Genomic DNA, 19,681 nt, shown 5'->3' on the forward strand with positions numbered 1-19,681 from the left:
TCAGATACCATGGCCAGAAACATGAACGAGAACCTCAGCAGATCAGTCAGCCTTCAGAACACACATATTCCCTTGTCTGTAACAGTCAATAGCAGACAATCGTAGACTATTTGCCTTGTTTTCAACTGACTACCCTGCTTCTCCTTGGAGCAACTTGATTTTCTGTCTTCCTAAATTACTCTAAGTTCTGTCAGCAGTTAGCATAGATTTTCATGAATCAAAAGTTTAAGGATTTAGTCCAACAAACATGTTACCAAGTTACAATATCATGAGCCATTTCAACTAAACTGAACACTCATGAAAACTGGATTGTACTGGTGCACTAGACTTAAGAAAGCAGAGAATAGAGTTCAATTTACAAAGGCAGTATTCCTTTCTCAGGAAAAAAATTACTTTCACAGAAAGTCACATTGAGAAGATATTTCTCATTTCCAAGAGAATTCCAGCAGGGAACAAGCAAAATATACTCTCAGGGTATAACATAATGTAACAGAAATTAACTGTAACGCATGCACTGAATTTTGCAACAATATCCTATGAGTAATCATTATTATGACTTGGGGAAACTTTCCGGCAAAGGCAATAAAAATAACTGTGATCTGGGCGCTGCCGCTTTTCTTTTGTCACTCTCTTGAAAAATGCTGCTATGCATGTGAAATCCAAGTAGCATACGCTCTGGCAGCCAGTCACTGGAGACACAGGCCTGATTTCACCTTACAGCTTTAATGCCACCTAAATCCAGGAAGCCCAGATCCAAAGGTAGTTACCTCAAGAAATACAAAGCTGCCTATAGACTCTTACAGAAACCTAAACACATCCACACGAAATGCCGTCCCTGCCTTTATCACTAATGACAACACTGTCTATCCCTTTAATATCTGAAAGATTCACTTTTATCAAGTAACTAAGCACCACGCAGCTGCTCACTCACTGCACACCCCGCCCCCCCCAATGAGAGAAGGAGGAGAATTGGGGAAAAATAAAGAAGTAAAACTCGTGGGTTGAGATAAGAACAGTTTAATAGAACAGAAAGGAAGAAACAACAACAATAAAATGACAGTAATAATGATAAAAGGAGTGAAATATACAAGTGATGCACAATGCAGTTGCTCATCACTCGTCAGCGATGCCCCGTTAGTTCCCGAGTGGTGATTAACTGCAGCCCCACTCCTCCCAGTTTATATACTGGGCATGACATCACATGGTATGCAATACCCCTTGTGCCAGCTGAAAATTCCTTGACTTAGTCTAAACACTACTTAGCAACAACTGAAAACATCAGTGTGTTATCAACATTCTTCTCATACTGAATACAAAACATAACACTGTACCAGCTACTAGGAAGACAATTAAGCCTCCCCCAGCTGAAACCAGGACACACTTAAAAATCAGTTGACAACTAGTAAGCCAACAGACAATGGATGTAAATCACACACTGTTGATTGAAATCAGTATGTACATACAAATAAAGCACTGAGATCAATCACACTACAACTTTTGCATTCTTGTCTTTCCGCATGAGAAACTGGAGAGCAGGAGCATAGCTGCATGTGTCCTACATGTCTGAGTACTGCTATGCAACAGTACTAGAATTAATTATGAGTATTAACTTAAAATTGATGACTTATTAGTTACCATCATTTCTCTCCTTATAAAGTACAGAACTTAGAAAACATTCCCACAGATACTAGGAATCTGTAGCAATACTGATAAAAATAGGGTTTATAGCAACATATCTAACACAAGCTTCAATTAATTTAAATATACTGCACATTTATGAAATTAATATCCTTATTTACAGAGGGGAAACTGCTGAAAAAAAATATTTATTTAGCATAGGAAATCAGCAGTAGAGAAGGGAAAGGAACATAGCTCCAGGTCAAGACTTTGCTGAAAAGAGCGTCCACCCTCTCAAGAATAGAGAATTTTTTCTGAATCTACTTTCAATAAAGATCTGTAAAACTTGCCACAAAACAAGAAATAAGAAAAACTTAGAATCATTTGAGTATGTGCTACTGAGGTGTGACACTTGTTAGAATATCAGACTTAAGTGATCTCTGTCTTTACTATTGAGAAGCTCTAACTAAAATCAGAGCTTCAGTGTCAGGCTACAACACTTTCACTCTTCATCATACATATACAACACAGTAGGGGGTGCATGCTTGTGAACAGCTTACTCTACCCAAGTATAATCGTATAATCACCATCTTTGTTCTTAGCAGTATCACCTACATGGTAGACCATTGAACCAAAGCAAATAATCAAGCCTACAGAAAGGACTTTAATGAAAGATACTTTTATATACCTCTTGATTTAAAAAAAAAAAAAAAAAAAAAAAGACCTTGTGAGATTTCTGAAGAGGCAAACACATTAGGGATTCAACACCTGCAACAAAGCCAAGCCTGTTCTTCATGTTCCCTTAATGTTTAGTCAGGTAACTTCTGTAGAGCACTTTGAGGATGAATAACAAATGACCACTATTATTGCTGAGAAAATTCTGAAGTCATTGAAGTTTGTATATTCTGAGTACATAACAGAATTCTAAACTGAATAGACAGACAGGTCTGGACAGTTTTGTCTATAATTCCCTTCTATGTATTATGTTTCTGATACTGAGTGAAGTACCAAGCGCAGAATGTTTTTACAAGCCATCTGCTTTACCATCATGCAGACCATATCATCCCTGGCTCTAATAAGAGCAAGTAAGAAAGGTCTTGTGCTGGTCAAGCACTGTAAATCAGGGAGTTCAGAAAATGTTTGAACAAAGGGCAGTAATGCAGCAAATGCAAAACTGACCTCCATCCCAACTGTGAAACTAAGAGTCCTTTTAGTATAATGTGTGACTTTGTAAAACATTATAACTAGAAAAAAAGCAGCTGCACCCCTGAAAAATTAGCTCTTTCTGAAGCAAACTATTCACAGAAGAACAACTGAGAGCAGAAAGTAAAGAGATACACTTCTAACTTCAGAAAAACACCATCAAAAATGCTAGTAATAAAATTACTTAACAGATTGGGATTAAAAACCACCTAACATCAGTAAAACACTGAGCAGTTTCTTCTTTTTACATGTAAATGAATCTCCTTTTTCTTCCATGATGACCACTAGATACACCCTAACAAAAACAATTATGAAACATTTATTGCTTGACCACCAGACTTGACACTCCTTGAACAAAGGATGTCAGCACAAAATGTTACACAATCACTCAAAAAAGTTTGAAAATTTGCTTGCTTTTAGGACTATGAAAACCTACTGTTGACAAATTCAATTTGTGAGTTGTGGCCAAAAGGAAGACAAGTTTTAGGTTATGATTTATTTTGAGTATGTAGAATAGTAAAGATGAATTCACCTACATTTAGCTGGAGCTTAGATCTGTGGAGTGCAAGGCCTGCATTCTATGTAGTCTATTAAACAAGATTAAAAAGAAAATAAATTAAAAAAAAAAAGTAATGTTAGAGCTAGCTCCTAATTACTAGCCCTATGTGTCCACCATTCACTGGAACTGACAGAATAAGAGAGTAAGATTTAAAACAAAAGAACAGGAAGATTTTATAAATAATTTTTTTAAATCCCATTTCCTCTTTTGGGGATTTATCTTGCAATACTCTTCCCCCACCCCCCTTCCTCCCAACCTTGGCATAATTTTCAGGAGAAAAATTATGGTTCATAAAGCAGTGCACGTTTGGTGGCTGGTAAAGATTGCCTGACACTGAGAAACTAACCAAGAAACTAACAGATTTTCCTTCATTTCTTGAAGCTTTGCTAGCCAATTTGCTTTGTATATTTTAGTATGCAAACGGAAATATATGGATAATTATTAGCTGGATCACACCACAAACTTTTTCAACCACAGAAGCACCTTATTTTTTCTAAAATGCATCACAATAGACATGTTGTAAGAAATCTCATAGGATATACACAGGGAAGAACTATTCAAGTGATTTTTTTAAGTGATTCTCTTTAGTACCATTTGAAGTAAACTAAAGTTTTGATTAAAGTAAAATGTAAAAGTAGAAGATGACAACTTCTTCTGCATGTCAAATACTTTTGTATGGGTGACCTTCAGGCAAACGTTGAGACTGTAAATTGCAAATACATACTACATAAAAGTCTCTCTTTGTTGTTGAGATTTTCTTCAGTCTAGTTAGTTTTATTATTAATCAGTACACCAGTATGTAAACTTCCATCAGAAGTAATAGTGCCATGTCATACTTGTTCAATGATCTAAACATTAATATTTTTTAATTATTTTTTTTATATATTGGCCAGAAACATTTATATCTAGTTCAGGTCACGGTAAATAATTATCAATATCCATAACATAAATAATCTTGAAATAATGATACAAAACATACTACACAAGAGTTTTCCCTAAGCAATTACAAAATGTTTGGGACTGGTCAAGAAAGAAAACCCAAGCAGCCACTTTCAGGCTGTCTCAGGGATACTCAAAAACACAAATCTGTAGTTTTGATCCAAAAGATCAAAATTCTAGGAACTTCTGCCCCACTGAGGTCCTTTTGTTTCTACCAACATTTTAATTCAGGCGATGTGGCAATGGACACACTTCATTACACGGTATCAAGATAGGTTTATAGAAGGCATAAAAGAATATCCCCTCCTCTCAAAAAGCTGAGAGAGTGTTAGACTGGCTTTATAAATTGTATGCTACACCGTAAGTGAAAGGTAAGACAAAGTCCTAGTTAGCACCTACCTACTAAAGTATGCCAGAAAGCTCACACCTTCAATTCACCCAAAGGCTGCAATTTGCTGATGCCATTGTTTTAACACACCATGGTACAGACTAACAGGAAGAAATGATCAGATGCATAACAACATAAGCCAGACTACAAACAGCTACTGCTTCTCTCAAAGTTAATTAAATCACTGAGAATTCTGCTCATGTATAATCTTGAGAAAATAACTGGCTCAAAATCTTTGTTAAAAGAACTGTCTCTGTATGCAATAGGGCTGCTTACCAACTATGCTGTTTTCGTTTCCTCTTACCTCTAGTGTCATGTACACAGTACTAATTGCTACTTTGATTTCTCCATCTGAAATCTCCTTGAGATCCTTCAGCATAACCTCCTCAATACTTACACCTGTTTGAGAAGAGAAAGGAATTTCAATACATACAAGTGTCTACAGCTGACCAGATGCAGCAACATAAATTAAAAACACAGCTTAGACCTTAATGTTGAGCCTTTTGTATTTTAGACCATTCTATGAGAAAATTAAAACCAACATTTATATTTCAATGCTTAATGTTTCTAGAGGGATTTTTTTAAGCAAGGAAGAGATTTAAGGCCAGGGGCTGGGGGGAAGCAAAGGATGAAGAATTAAGTCTCCTGCAATGAAGTTGTGTGAACACTCACATTTTTTAAGCTAACTGAATTCCAGTTGATGATAAATGTATAGATAGACCATTCCTATGGTCTAATACAAAATCACTAATATGAAACACTTCTGCAATGAGCAATATATTGAAAAGCACATGTGGAATACTATGGTATTTATAAAATACTCAGAAGCAAAGCACTTAAGATATTCTGTAAACACAAAGTCATTCAACCTTTCTGACCTTCCTCACAAACTGATACCAACACCAATGGGTTTTCTTATGTACATCAGACAGTGAATGAACAAACTAGATATTTATGTACCATATAAACAGAAGTCCATATTATCATCAGAAGCAACAGTGTAGAATTGGAATTGCTTCACATTGCAATCAGACATGTTGATATGTTTGAGTACAATGTATTGAAAATCCATGTGACTAAGTTTCTCTAATGGGAGATGTCTGTCTAAAATGCTGTCAAGATTCTCAAATATGTACCATGTATAGGAACATGGCCATATCACACAATCAAATTCCAGACATGATAGCCAAATGTCTATATAAAAAAGCAGCAAGCCACTTACTTCAGTGTAGGGTGGCAATTAAAATGTCCACAGACTTTTAAAGCTTAGCAGTGTAACATCCAAAATGTGTTTGCATGACTGATTTTTAAGAGGAAGCCAAATACCAACTTAAGCCAGAGAAATGAATCCTCTCATTACTGTTGCTGTATAGAGTCCAGCTACTGCACTCAATTTAATGACAAGATGCATCTTTCCTTTTAAAAATATTTATAGGTAACCAGTAGACTTTCTGGTGGGCTACAGCCCACTGTGCCTCAAATAACAAATGAATTCATTAAATCAGGCCAATAAATTATTATTTCTGCATGAAACTGAGAACTTTTCCGCTGAGTTGTCCTAATAGTGCCTGAAATAACAGGTATATAAGGTAAAATATTCATCAGAGGTTAGTGCTTTCAAAGGGCTCTAGAAACTCAACAGCACCTTACTAATACAAATGCCACATGAATATATGCAGTGTTAAGTATGTACCTTGTAATACACAGCAAACAGCAGCTATGAGACAAAAAAAAAAAGAGTGCATGACGTTGCCCTCCTCATATGGCACATAAAAATTATTGATAACCAATGCCATGCAGATTGAATCCATTGTATCTACTTGTCCAAATTTTGCATAGGATATCAGGGTAAACTTCATGGGCCAAGTCTATGACAAACATTACTAAACCATCTTTCCAGGCAACTTGCAGAACTAAGAACTGAGCTCCATAAAAGCCACTTTCACTGGGTCTCTCCAATCCAGGCTGCATTCAGTTAATTTCTGAACTACAATTCTTTGACTAATGTCTGGAGGAACTTCAGGGAACTATGTGGAGATATATAGCCATGAACTAATTTAGCTTGCAACCTCACTGAAAGAGCAAGCAAAGGAAGCAGCACCTCAAATTCTGTTGTTAACCACCAGCTAGGGCAGCCATCTCAGGCTGACTGTCTGAATTCAGATGAGAGGATTCTGTGGATGGGCAGAGAACGATAAAAAAAAGACTGAGTCTGCATGGATTCTGTGCATACATGATATATCTAACAAAGAAATACCTCAGTAATTCAGTGCTCAGTCTTTGGTAACAATTTGGTAGCCAATGCCATTTAACAAAGAGTCAAAAATGGGATAGTTGTTGTAACAATTTTCTTCAGGCTTCCAGAGCATCCCTTCAAAAGCCTGCTACCAAATTTTGGGTTCAAACATTGGCACTTTTGAGGACTGAAAAAATGACATTGTATTCAGCTATCTCTAGCAGAAAAAAATGAAAGAACTGCAATTTTCCCACTGCTTCCTTAATCTTAGTCTGAAGTCAAATTCACTTCACTTGTACACAGACCTCAATAAACCTGGGAAGGGTCAGAAGATAAAACCCACTCCCACACCATGTGGACAATTGCAGCATAATTTCTGCATATTGATTATGCCCCTATACTTCATCAACACAAATTCTCGACTAGCATACACTTGTAAAAGCAATACATGAATTAAATCCATGTTTACTTTATCTGTAAAAGCAATACAAGATTATTTAAAAATTCAGTAGTTCCTCAACAGAAATCTCAATACCATGATTCAGAATGTAAGCTGCTTAACTTAAAATTAAATATAATACATGTAACCATCAATGAAGATAGCATGCTGCAACTTATTTTCACCACACACAACGAGCCAACATATTCTGATACAGTTACATAACTAAATTTATAAAAGGTCTGAAAAATGGAAGCAAGTTGCACTACCTTGTGGGTTAAACTGAGTCTCCTGGAGAACAGAGATAATTTCCTCTCGTGGGGGAAGATCCGGAAACTTTTCCTCTAGGATTGACAGGACTTTCTCCTGCTGCTCTGTAATTCTGTCAGCCTCCAAAGACAAGCACTTGAAGAGAATGCTTCCTGAAACATTGAAACACAAAAATCAATGCCTCCTGTGAACAGCAAAGAGGTACTACAGAAACAAGAATGTTTACTGTACCACCATCCAAGCCCTTTCCTTCTTGGAGGTTGTTTCCACTGACAAGTTCACTGAATTAGATATTGAATGCTTTTCACACAGAAACATCCTCCTAACACAAAGGCAGTTTCTAAAATCTGAGCTGGGTGGCTTGTCAGTGCCTATGCTACAGCTAACCGGCTGGCCCAGTGCTGCCACGGTGCGCAGCATGCTTCTATATGTCTAACACAGCTCTATGGCGCGGCCACTAGCGAGCAGTGGGACACCAGGGCTTGTTCCTCTCTCTAAGTGTTAGACCAAGCGTCAGTAAGCTTGGAAACAGGAAATCCACAATGGCAACCTTCCTTCTACAGATGTGTCAATGAACCGCTACAATGGACCTAAGGAAGAAATTCTTTACGTTGGGGGTGGTGAGACACTGGAACAGGTTCCCCAGAGAAGCTGTGGATGCCCCATCCCTGGAGTGTTGAAGGTCAGGCTGGACAGGGCTTCAAGCAACCTGACCTACTGAAAGATGTCCTTGCATGTGGCAGGGGGGTTGGACAAGATGATCTTAAAGTCATTGGTCATTTTGGTGTAACTGACTCCAGTCAATTCCTCATCAATGAACATAGCAAAAAAGCACAGCATATTCAGCGAAACAAAATGATGCATTCAATTTTGAAACTTAAGAGAAACATAATCCAATAAATAACTTCACCATAATTGGTATGGTCTTACAGTACAGAGTTGAGTTTGATGTCTTTTCAGACAAGTATGTGCTGCATATATTCCATTCTGGATGGAACATTCCTGGTGGTTCAACGTCTAAAGTCACCCCTTCATTCCCTGGAGACTGGGATCCCATTTATTAATATACCCAAAGATAGCCTTGGCTTCCAATTATTCACACTAAATTAAGGATAATACTATACTTCAGCATTGAAATTATTTATTACTGTATGGTGCACAGGGATTTCAAACAATTGTATGATTGCATTGCATCATGCCAGGTCAACGAGCAAATCAGTACAATAGTATATTGTAAGCCAAAATGTTTAGGCTTTAGCACAGAGCCAAGAGAGAAAAAGAAAAACTTGGAAACAGCCATTCTCAATCTCACTAGACTGACTAGGACCCAAACACCTAGTATGTATCCATTTTTCTCCTACGCTGTCATCACATAAAATAACAAAAAGCCTTTCTTCAACATTCATGAAGCATTGGCAACACAAAACAATTTTGCTGTGCTAAGTACACACCTCTTTATTAGACAAATCTTATGTGGATTAAATAATAAGTAATGCTTAACAAGCCAAAAGCTGTTCCCCATCCAATATTGATTTCTGGAAATTCACATATGTGAAATTCCATTCTGTGTTTCTGTTACACATATAGTCACTGCCAATACTATTTTAATTCTCAGCATCCTTTTCTTTATGTCAGTCTTACCATCACTTTAAGACAATGCTCCTACCCTATCTGATATCAAAAATATTAAAGAAATACAGACTGCGTGAAAATCGTGTATACTGACCCAGACTGACCTTTGTAAATTTAGGTACACAAAACATGGCTCTACAGCAAGCAGAATTCAGATGTCTACAGGTAAACAACTGACATATAAAGTACCCAAGATCTCTCTCTCTCTCTCTTAGCAAGGCCTATTTTTCAATCCCTTTTATGTGAAGCAAGTTTCTCAATCAGTAGCCGCCAGGATAATTTATCTAACAATATCCTTTTGTAGTTCCCACCTCTAACCAGGTAACAGTGCCTGTGCTACATATTCTTGTCCATACCTTGGGAAGGGCAGTGACCAGAATGAGTTAGACGGCTCACGGCACACTCTTAGTCAGAGTGTGCTGAGTCTGAGCTGCACCTGGATAAATGGCAGCTCAGGGACCAGGTTCCATGAAATTATTTTAGCAGTAACAATCTTCTGCTTTTTCAGCACCCTTTTCTTCTTCCTCCAGGAGCAGACAGAGAAATTGCTCATCCACACACAGAGGAAATGGAGACTCCAGCAGAAAGTACTGGACCCATAATGCATGCTCAAATTCAACACACAATTACGTATGGGAGGGAGGCTGTAGCACTTCCCATACAGCCTCCCAGCAGCACTAGGATGAGCTAGGCAGTCTGTGCATCTGCATAGGTCCTCAGACACGCAATGTGTCAAACTTTCACCACAGCTGTGTGTGCTTTGGCAGGGAAAGTATTTGGGGAAGACAAAGAAGGGAAAATCTTAACAAAAACATACTGGAAAATGCAGTAAAACGAGAGGTTTGAGTTCTATATCCGGCCAAGCTCATCAGTTTTGAAGGCAACATGGCATGAGCTTCATTGTCTGCCTAATTATACAGAAATAACTACTATGTAGTTATGGCTTTGGTGTCAGGTCAGCAACTTCTGATTCATTTTAGCTCCATATACCACAAATCATTTCAGCCTAATTACAGGATTGATTGTGAATTGAGCAATAACTATACCACAGTTTTTATCTAGTCAGTCCTGGATTTCAACTTGAGCTATAAGACAAATGCAGAAATATGTCCTTCCTAAAACATAATAAAAGCTCAACCATATAGAAACAGTCAAATGAAGATAGTTTCTGAGTCTCAGAATTCAAGGAAAAGTATTTTTCCCTGTTTCTCACAGAAACAATTCCCATACTATTACAATAAAATGAAATAGATTATTTAATTAACCTTTTTTCTGTGTCAGTACTTCAAATAGGTAATGTTCCCATCCAGTGCAGGCAGTTTCTACTGTAAAGTTCAGGGCTGGGCCACCAAATTAAACTGACTAGCTCCAGGCTTTATGTCACCCAGCCTTTCTAGAGCCAAGCAAAAGGGTATTGGGAGGCAAGACAGCAAAGGAGTTGAATGAAGAAAAGGAAGAGTCTTGTATTTCTCCAACTGCAGGAAATAGGAGAACTGGCAGCAGAAAGCTGTGGTTACACCAAGACAAGCAGCCAGGTCAGTATCTGGCTGTGATTTTAACAAGTGCCTAAACCACAGCAGCTACGCAGCACCAAAAATCTTAAGTGTCTGTTTGCTAAAGTAATACACGGATTTCTTTCATACCAATGCAGTTCCACTATAGTGTTGCAGCAGCATTGCTCATGCCAATAAAACTAGCTTAATTCTCCTAAACACATGGATTGGTGGAAGGAAACTTTTACATTTTTTATCTATTCCCCAATGAAAAGGGATGGAAAGGACATACTGCTGCAGCCTACTGTGCATTTCTACAGGTACTAGTGTGCATTTGTCTCCTGCTTTCACATGTGTGAGAAATTCTCAGTTTCTTCAATGGTGAGGCCATCTTGGATTTGATCTCACCTTTGGCAGGACACAGACATCACTGCAAAGTTGTAAAATCAGAGCATGTTTAGACATGCACTGTACTGCAGCTTCTAAATGGAAGTCTTTGCCTTTCACTGCTCAGTTCATCTCAGGGTCAATCAGTTTGCAAGTTTTTGATCAGAGGTGACATCTTCAAAGAGCAAAGCAAACTCAGAAATTTTGGGATTTATCACTTAATACAAGAATGAAATGCAGTCAGCCTGAAATAATGCCTCATCATAGGCAGACATCTTAGAAAGGTTTTTAAAAGGCTGTTTTTCCCGCTTGTCACAGCAATACTGTAGTGCTTGCAACTGCTAACTTTTCTGCTAGGATGAAAGCAAGAAAATGATCCTTCTCAAATTTATAGGGTGTCAGCAAGCCCCAAGATCAATATTTATTCTTCCTTCATTCTTTAATTCTACTCTCATCAGCAGGAAAGAAAGGCACATATGTCTTCTCTCCCAAGCATCCTCAGCATCCCTGTGAGGGTTAAGGCTCCAGGTAGTTTAGAAAAACAGTTCCCTCAAAGTACTTTTGCTTGGCCAAAGGTCAGTACTCCTTTTAGTCATGTGCTCTCTTGTAAGTACCTGCTATAAAAGAGATACATGGGCTCAGAAATCTCCTGCAGATTTTACTGAGTGCTGGTGCAACTCCCCCAGGGTTTCTGAAAGCATAATGGAGGCTGCTCTGTCTGCTGACAAGCACAGAAAAAGAAATATATAATAGGTAATACAAGATTCAATATTATTTGTGTACATCACACTACATTACAGATATTTTTTTCTGAAGGAGAGGTCACTAGAAAATAGGCTAGGACTCTTAAAAAAAATGTGCATTTTATTCTTTTCTGCAAAGCAGTTTGGAAGTGGAGCACTAGTTTTGCCAAAAGCAATTGCTGTGCATTAATATTAAACATGATCTAATGAAGGCAGAAGTCGTTTTGGGAAAACATTAAGAACAGCACAAGCATCTCCTGAATTACAAGTTTATGGCTGGGAGAAACAGTACAATGAAAACATAGGCATTTTTCCTGTTGAGGTTTTGTTCCGTGACCTGGAAAAATAAAGGACAGGGAAAAGGGGAAAACCAACAGTCCCTCACGGAAAGCATACTTCAACACTCTCCACCCCCAAAAAAACCCATGCACCAAAACTGTAAAACAGACCCAAGCAAGCAGTCTTCATTGTAATTAACAGGAAAGCCACAAAGCTGGAATAAAATGTAACTGGGGGGGGAAGGGCAGGGGGTAAGCATTGCCTCCATGAAAACTGTTTCCATACATAAAACCAAAAGTACCAGTCCAAATAAGTGCAGCATTTGGTGCAGTTTAAAATGCTTCTCTTTCTGGCATACGTATTAAGGATGCACCAATTAGGGAACACGTGAATCATCCGATCAATGTACAAGACAGAACAAAACAAAACAAACAAACAAAAAAATTGGCATCATTCCCAAAGTCCTTAAAAGGGTATTTCTTAACATTTATCTGGGTGGCTAGAATAACAAACTAATCTCTACTGAAAGTCAGACTGCCCCAAAAGGGCATGAAAAGACCTCAACTATGCAGCTCATAACTAGCAAAAGCAGACTCATATGAAAAAAAAATTGCTGATGTTCTTGCTGTAAATCTGTCTCTATTTACATGTTGCAGTGTGCACCTTGTGGCATCCTTCAAGGCCTTATACAAATAAACATAAGGAGGCATTTTTGAGAGTGCACTGACCCAAGGTACCTGACAGTGAGTGCCTGGAATCACATCCTTGCCAGCTGGCTGCAACAGAAAATGTAATGATTCAGCAGTTTAATGGATCTAGAGTTTGGCAACAGTCCCCTTGTAAACATCTCTGGGGAAATAAAATAATACAGGCCTAAGACTCTGGCAGGTTCTATAATTGTTTGCTTCTGGCACAAATCCAGGGACAGCACAAGCTCTAACTTAGGGCAAATATGGCTGTACAACACTGACTCTCCAAGCAGGCTCTATTCAAAGCCCAAGGGTAGAATTAACTTTATAGCATGTCTGACAGGGAGACAAAGATACCAGGAAAGCATTCAGCTGAAATAAAAGTCCTTAAATATTAAACTGCCTAAATCAATAATGCTCAGTTTCACAGGAAAAGTCTTTTCTCTTGACTTTGTTTTTTAAACACAGAGAAGCAGCTGAAGTTTGTTCAGAATTGAAATATGGCAGGTTATAAACATCTGCCTTTGTTATTGAAATAAAAAAAAATTGCTAACAGACTGTGAGAAAAAAGAACTTTGAAAAAGAGGCAACAAATGAAGCTGTCACAGCCACTACGTGATAATTATTAAAACATGAGATATTTGTATTATATTACTAGTCTTCTAGCAAAATACTCACTGGAAAGCCAGAAAATGAAAGATGAGTTCCCAGCTCAGAGACTCAGATGTCAGGATCTCTCAGCTGTTTCATGAAAATAAAGTCCTAATTCTTAGCACTTTGACTTCCACTTCAGCCTTCTGTTCTGAACTTGCCCCAAAACTTACGCATACTAACAATACACAGATTTACATTGGCAGTAACATAACAAAGTGGGAAAAACCCAGTAGGACCTCCTCATCGGCTCTATGCCCATGGAGTGCCACCAGACAGACGGGCCTTCCTGTGAGCCTCTACACATGCACTGACTGGTAGTGAGAATGAAGCAGCCACCCATCCTTCCAGACCATAATATGTGGTCCCTTAATTTCCTATGTTCACAGGTGAGATGAATTCAAAAGCTATACTTTATGGGCAAGGACTTTGACAGAAGGCCATAACATATACAGAGAAACACAAAAGCTAGACTTGGGTAGGTTGTATTCAATGTTTTATTTTCAGACAGCTTGTAGTTGATCTGCCATCTACATACATTTATATCCAGGACGGTTTTTTTTTTAAGTCTTGCCAAAACCAGTAACGGGATTCACTGACTTTTCTGAATTTGCAATGGAAGGTTCTAAAGTACTGAAAACCTTTTATATTTTAAGAGACCCACAAGAGGACTCACTGTATTGCTTACCCTTCTATATGTACAAACTGCATTGTGGGGAGAAGTAGAAAAGCATCAAGTCACAAGTGCAGCTGTGTTTTATTGTTTAGGCTTTGTCAATCATTTCTCATACCATGCAAGAGAAGGTACGCAGGGACTCGCATATCCACTCAGTTCCTCAAACATAAGCTACCAAACACAATAATTAAAATTAAGTTACTAATTTAAAAAAAAAAATTTAGCTACAGTCTCCCTCCAAACTGGAAGTGCCATCTCTAATGCAAACACTTTCAGTATTTCTCTAATAAAAGCACTTTATTTTAATTTGGATACAGACCAGAAAGACAAAACATGCAGACACTTACAACCATGTATAGTACTTCAACATGTTCTTGTTCACGATTCAGAGCACTGCCTCCTGACTCTTTCCACCACCAAACAGGTATGCTGAGAGATCCCCAAAAGCCCTTTTTGGTTCTGCCTCCAAAATTAATTACTATGCTTGGTCATTTGCCTAGATTCCTGGATAGATACTCAAAAGAAATTTGGAGCTTACAAAAATATTTCATGGCAGGTTTACTAGAGCTTATTAGCATGGAAAGATACTAAAAGAGCAAGCTAAATGCTGTGTTACTGTTAATGCTTCTTCTATGGAAACATAAAAAAATTAAAATTACCTTTTGTAATTTCTCATAACATGCGCATTACACTAGTTATCACAGTGATGAATACAATGACAAGCCAAGATTCCAGTAGCTTCTGAAATCAAGTGTAGGCAAGTTTTCATAATCTTCATTAAACTTGCCCACATTAATTTCTTAAAAGGGCATTTAACAGTTGCACATGAATTAAAACCAAGAACCTTTAAAATTCATTAAACACTATTAAAATTCAGTAAATAACTTAAAAGCAGCAATCAGTTCTTTTCAATCCCAGTTTTGTTTCCAACTGAAGAGTTCTGCTGCAGCAAATAAACTGAAGAAACTAATACAAACAATGAACTATGAAGACAGAAATGAAAATACTTCTGACTATTGAAGCCCCATCCTTTGTACTCTATCTGGCATACAATACAAAAGAAAAGGAGAGCACAATGAAGATTTGGTTACAGCGTTTTTAAACAGTAAAAGTTTTGCATCACACCATCATCCTATAAAAAGGTACCGCCATCAGGAGAAGCTTTAACATGTAAATATTAGATTCCAATCCATATTGTTGTCCACAGTGCCCCTGGAATCGACGAACTGCACAGCTTTTGCAGCTCCCCAGCTGGTGTGTCGACAGCTCCATTTAATATTCTTGTCTAGTGATACAGCAAAGACCTCTCATGCCTATTTTTAAATGCACATTTTTAATATTCAATATAATGTTACTCTTTAACAAACTCTTTACTCCCTGCTTCTTTTATGAAGCTTCCTGTGGTCTTTAAAGGGATTGTTAACCAAAGAATGGATCACACTCTTTCTGCATGAGCAGATTCAGAAACACTCCATTAAACCTTTCAGTATTTAATATAAAGAGTAATCTCTCACCTCTGAGGAGATAAGCCAGTTGCTGAGTGATTAACTCTGGTGCCTCTTGAAGAATCTCCTTTACCACTAAAGAAGACGACGACGCTTCTAACTCCAGGCTGCCGTCACATTGCTCATCTGGATTGATGACTTTGACAACAGCTGACTGCAAACTTTCATCCTCACTATCAAGCAAATTTAAAAATTATACATATATTTATTTCTAGCTGCTTAGACAACCCAGTAAAACAGTGCAAAAAATTTTTTTTTAATTCTGGACTATAACACTATTGTTATTGCTATTTGAAGCCTGCTATAAAGCCAATGAATGTCACAATGAAGTCCTAAAACTGTAATTTTTTCAATGAAGCATTCACAATGGTTTTATTGCTTGATACATCACTAAGTACTAAGACTTAAATGTTTACATTTCCATTATCAAAATCTTTAAAAATTAGTAATTTGAAAAAAAATATTTCTACATGTACTGAAATTATCACTCTTTATATAGGGGAGATTTGGGATTTTCCCCATTCAGTATTTTGAAACCTTACAAAAGATCTTTTTTTTTGCATTTAGACACTTTATGTTTCTGCTTATAATAGCAATAAAAAAGCCAAACTATATTTAATAATATGAAACGCTAATCATAATTCTTTAGAAGGAAAAAACACAGGAAGGGACAGTAATAAATAAAAAGCAAATCTTATAGATAATTTTTACTTTGGAAAAGTGAATTATGTACTGAGCTGACTGCAGTTAAAGAATCAATAGCGATGAGATTTATGCATATTTCTCATTTTAGATTTTCCCTGCTTTTATTCTAACCTACAAACCCCTCAGAGTAGGATGGGGCCATAGCACAACAGGATGTTACTTACGTTAAATGAAGTTCTAAAGTGAGTTGGAAGTAAACAGCATCCTTCACTCTGGGCAAGACAGGCAGACCATTATAAAGAGGCTCCCTATAAAAGATTCACTACGGACTTGTAAATATTCCCTCTTAAGGACAAGTGTATGGACTGTGGTCTTTCACAGAGCAACTCTGAGCCTCTGCCACCAAGGAAATTTTGAGAAAAATGCTGTAGTTTGTAAGGACTGCAATAATCTAGCAACCAACTTAACAGCACTTATGCAAGTGTGCTGGCCATCTCCAAATCAATGTCAGAGTCTTAATGCCTTTAGTGAAAGCTAGCGAAGAAGCAGGAAAAAAATCTAATCTCTTATTTACTGGTCACAGGAAACTTCCAGACTATCTAAACTAAACTGAACTTAAACTATCTAATCTAAGCTGGTGAAAATGCAAAGTCCTTAAAAAAGGGAATTCCATTAAAAGTGATGGAAAGATGACTATTTAGTTTGTTACATTTATTGGACATAATTAGAGACAAAATATATTTTAACTTCTTTTTTTTTCCCCTCTGTGTTAACACAGCAATACCAATATTAATGCAGAAAATATTTAAAATACAATTTTTAAAACAGCTCAAACCTGCATAAGCCATCTTGTTGTACATACAATGCAATACCTTGTCAGCATGTTGCTGTTTACAAGTGTTAAAGACAATTTCCCTTCAGCATTCAGCTGGTGCAAATTGATTTCATCTCGGAAGATATGGAATGACTCCGGGATATTCAGCTCCTCCAATATAAATCTTGTCTCTGTGAAGTAGCTAAAATCTCTTCTTGGTATGTTCAACACGGGTAAGCAAAGAACGTCAGGAGGACTGACCTGTAAGGTAGGTGTGCATTTGTCAGAGTTGCATAAAATAAGACCTGTTTTTTATTAGGAAGTTGTTTTAATAGAGCGAGCAATTAGAAACAGTCTGAATTTTCTGTTTGATTTTTCCCCCCTTTTACTTCATTTTTTAAAAAACATCTATTGCTTTTTTTCCTGTTCTTCTTTCTCTGTTTGCCTCCCACAGAATCACTGGGAAACCAAGAAGAAAGGAAAAAGAATGACGTACAGGGGTGATTTTTTTGCTGCTGTTGAATAAGCCACCTAATACTCGCTCATTAATTTTTCTATAGAAAGAAATGTATGTTGTTTCTATTTAAAAATCTCACCTCTGATTATAACAAAATCGTTGTCCAGAATAATGTTTTTACAGTATGTTTTAATTGACTTAACAATAAGGTGTCTGTAACAACCTGGAGCAAATGAGTTAAGACCACTCGGTCCATTTTTACCAGTACCTTGTCGAGAAAGTAGGCATAGGCCAGAGTAGAAATGAGTGAATCCAAATCACAGGATTTATTCCCAAGAACAACATGGACTTTCTCCAGGCATTTGCTCCTGTTCTGTAACACATTAGAAGACAACTGCAATGAGTGACAACGATGAGAAAAAACAAAGCCCGATCACCAAGACACTTCAAAAGACAAGTTAAATATCAGGCACTGTCCTCAGTTGTAGCGCTTTTCACCACTGGCTGAAGGAATGCACTTACTGTTGGGTCAGACATGTTTCCCTGGATTCATAGCTCCCAAGAAAGCCAAGAAATCTGGATTTCGTAAGAGACCCCGGTGTAGAACCCAAACAAGATCTAACCTGACAGAAGTCCCTTTAGCAGCAAAGTAACAGATAAGCAGCTTCATGTGTATTATGTGGAAAAAGCTTTTGAAAACACCTCACTAGTCTAATAAGAAAAGCAGTCCCAAAGAGTGTGGCAATACACACAGCAAACTATACATAGCAAGTTGTAATTTTAATCTTCCCTTTTTTCTTTGCTCAGCTGAAATCAGTAACTAGACAAAGAAGGTGGCTTTCACCCTGACTCTTCAGAAGCTGAACACACTCAGTGAAGCACTAAGGGCTTTGAGTTGTTCTCACTTGCAATGGGAACTGAGTCTGTTCTGCGTTTAATAAAATTCGGAGCCTTCCAAACACAAGAAAAAGTAAAGACAGACAAACTGTGGGAAAGCAAAATATTGCAGGGAAATGTCTACCTTCTTCATAATTGCACATACAAAATGTAAGGTGATGTTTTCCTCCTGTGCAAATCATTAGTGTCAAGCTAGCTGCATGGAAATATTCCAGTTTATTTTCTTTTAATGAGGTATGTTTCTTAATTTGAGAAACATCTGACTGACATTAAGGTAGATGTTTCAGAACCAAACATATGCAATTAAATACTTTTGTTATTGTTGTCATACACAAACTGATGTACTTTTTGGTTTTTTGAATTAGGATTCTGGATATCAAATAAAATTTTAATCTTTCAACAGAAGTATATAATCAGTATATAATCTTCAGTAACTATAAACGGGCAATTTTTTTTAAACTAACCTTTTTTCTCTGTGTCTAATCTTACCTCTATCTGGATATAAGGAGGAAACTTAGTTCTCTTTCCCTTATATGGAACACAGCCATCAAAATACCTTTGGGTAATAAAACAGAACACCTATCCTCCATTCCCTATGTATTGGGAAAGACAGACAGCTTTCTGAACAGTACAGTGTCTGGAACAGATATGTTCATTTAAGCTGTAGGCCTTCACCAGCAATGAACTGTCTCCATCTTCATCTTTTCAATATATTTTTTTGTCATATTGTTCTTCTGCAGCATACATTTCTGATTGATCTGCTACCCTAAAGAATGAAAATAAAGTTCATAAGCTCATCATTTTTTGGTATTATTCAGTGTATAGAAGTCTTTTTCTTTAGGTTCATCATAACTACACAGCAAATGACTTAACCCTGAAAAAGAAAGAAACTGAATGAACTGACAAATTGATTATTAAATCTACAAAGTCACCCACACCTCCAGGAATCCAGTGCAAACAACAATATAAAAAATTTCAAGCCATCTGATGCTGTTCTATATCTACATATTCTGTACCTATAAAACGATTTGCTTCCTGTTGCTCATATTCCACAAAACACCACCCCATATAGAACTAGCAAGGATCCTCAACAGTCATCTGGGTTTCAGTGATGAATGTCAGACCTATTCATGTCATCAGGTACATGAGTGTTTTCTTTTAA

The 19,681-nt window shown here is 37.3% G+C and overlaps 1 protein-coding gene across 1 annotated transcript in view; it reads right to left on the reverse strand.

Annotated features, from left to right (window-relative positions):
- Window positions 1-19,681, reverse strand: part of PRUNE2 (prune homolog 2 with BCH domain) — a 146,914-nt gene that overhangs the window by 97,534 nt on the left and 29,699 nt on the right. The window contains exons 2-6 of the mRNA XM_075020057.1: window positions 17,891-17,995; window positions 17,224-17,426; window positions 15,716-15,879; window positions 7,651-7,803; window positions 5,011-5,105 (exon numbers count right to left, since the gene is read on the reverse strand). Of these exons, the coding sequence (XP_074876158.1) occupies window positions 5,011-5,105; window positions 7,651-7,803; window positions 15,716-15,879; window positions 17,224-17,426; window positions 17,891-17,995 (720 nt within the window). The remainder of the gene's footprint in view (window positions 1-5,010; window positions 5,106-7,650; window positions 7,804-15,715; window positions 15,880-17,223; window positions 17,427-17,890; window positions 17,996-19,681) is intronic.

The sequence above is a fragment of the Buteo buteo genome, chromosome Z (assembly GCF_964188355.1).
Source record: "Buteo buteo chromosome Z, bButBut1.hap1.1, whole genome shotgun sequence".
NCBI lineage: Eukaryota > Metazoa > Chordata > Aves > Accipitriformes > Accipitridae > Buteo > Buteo buteo.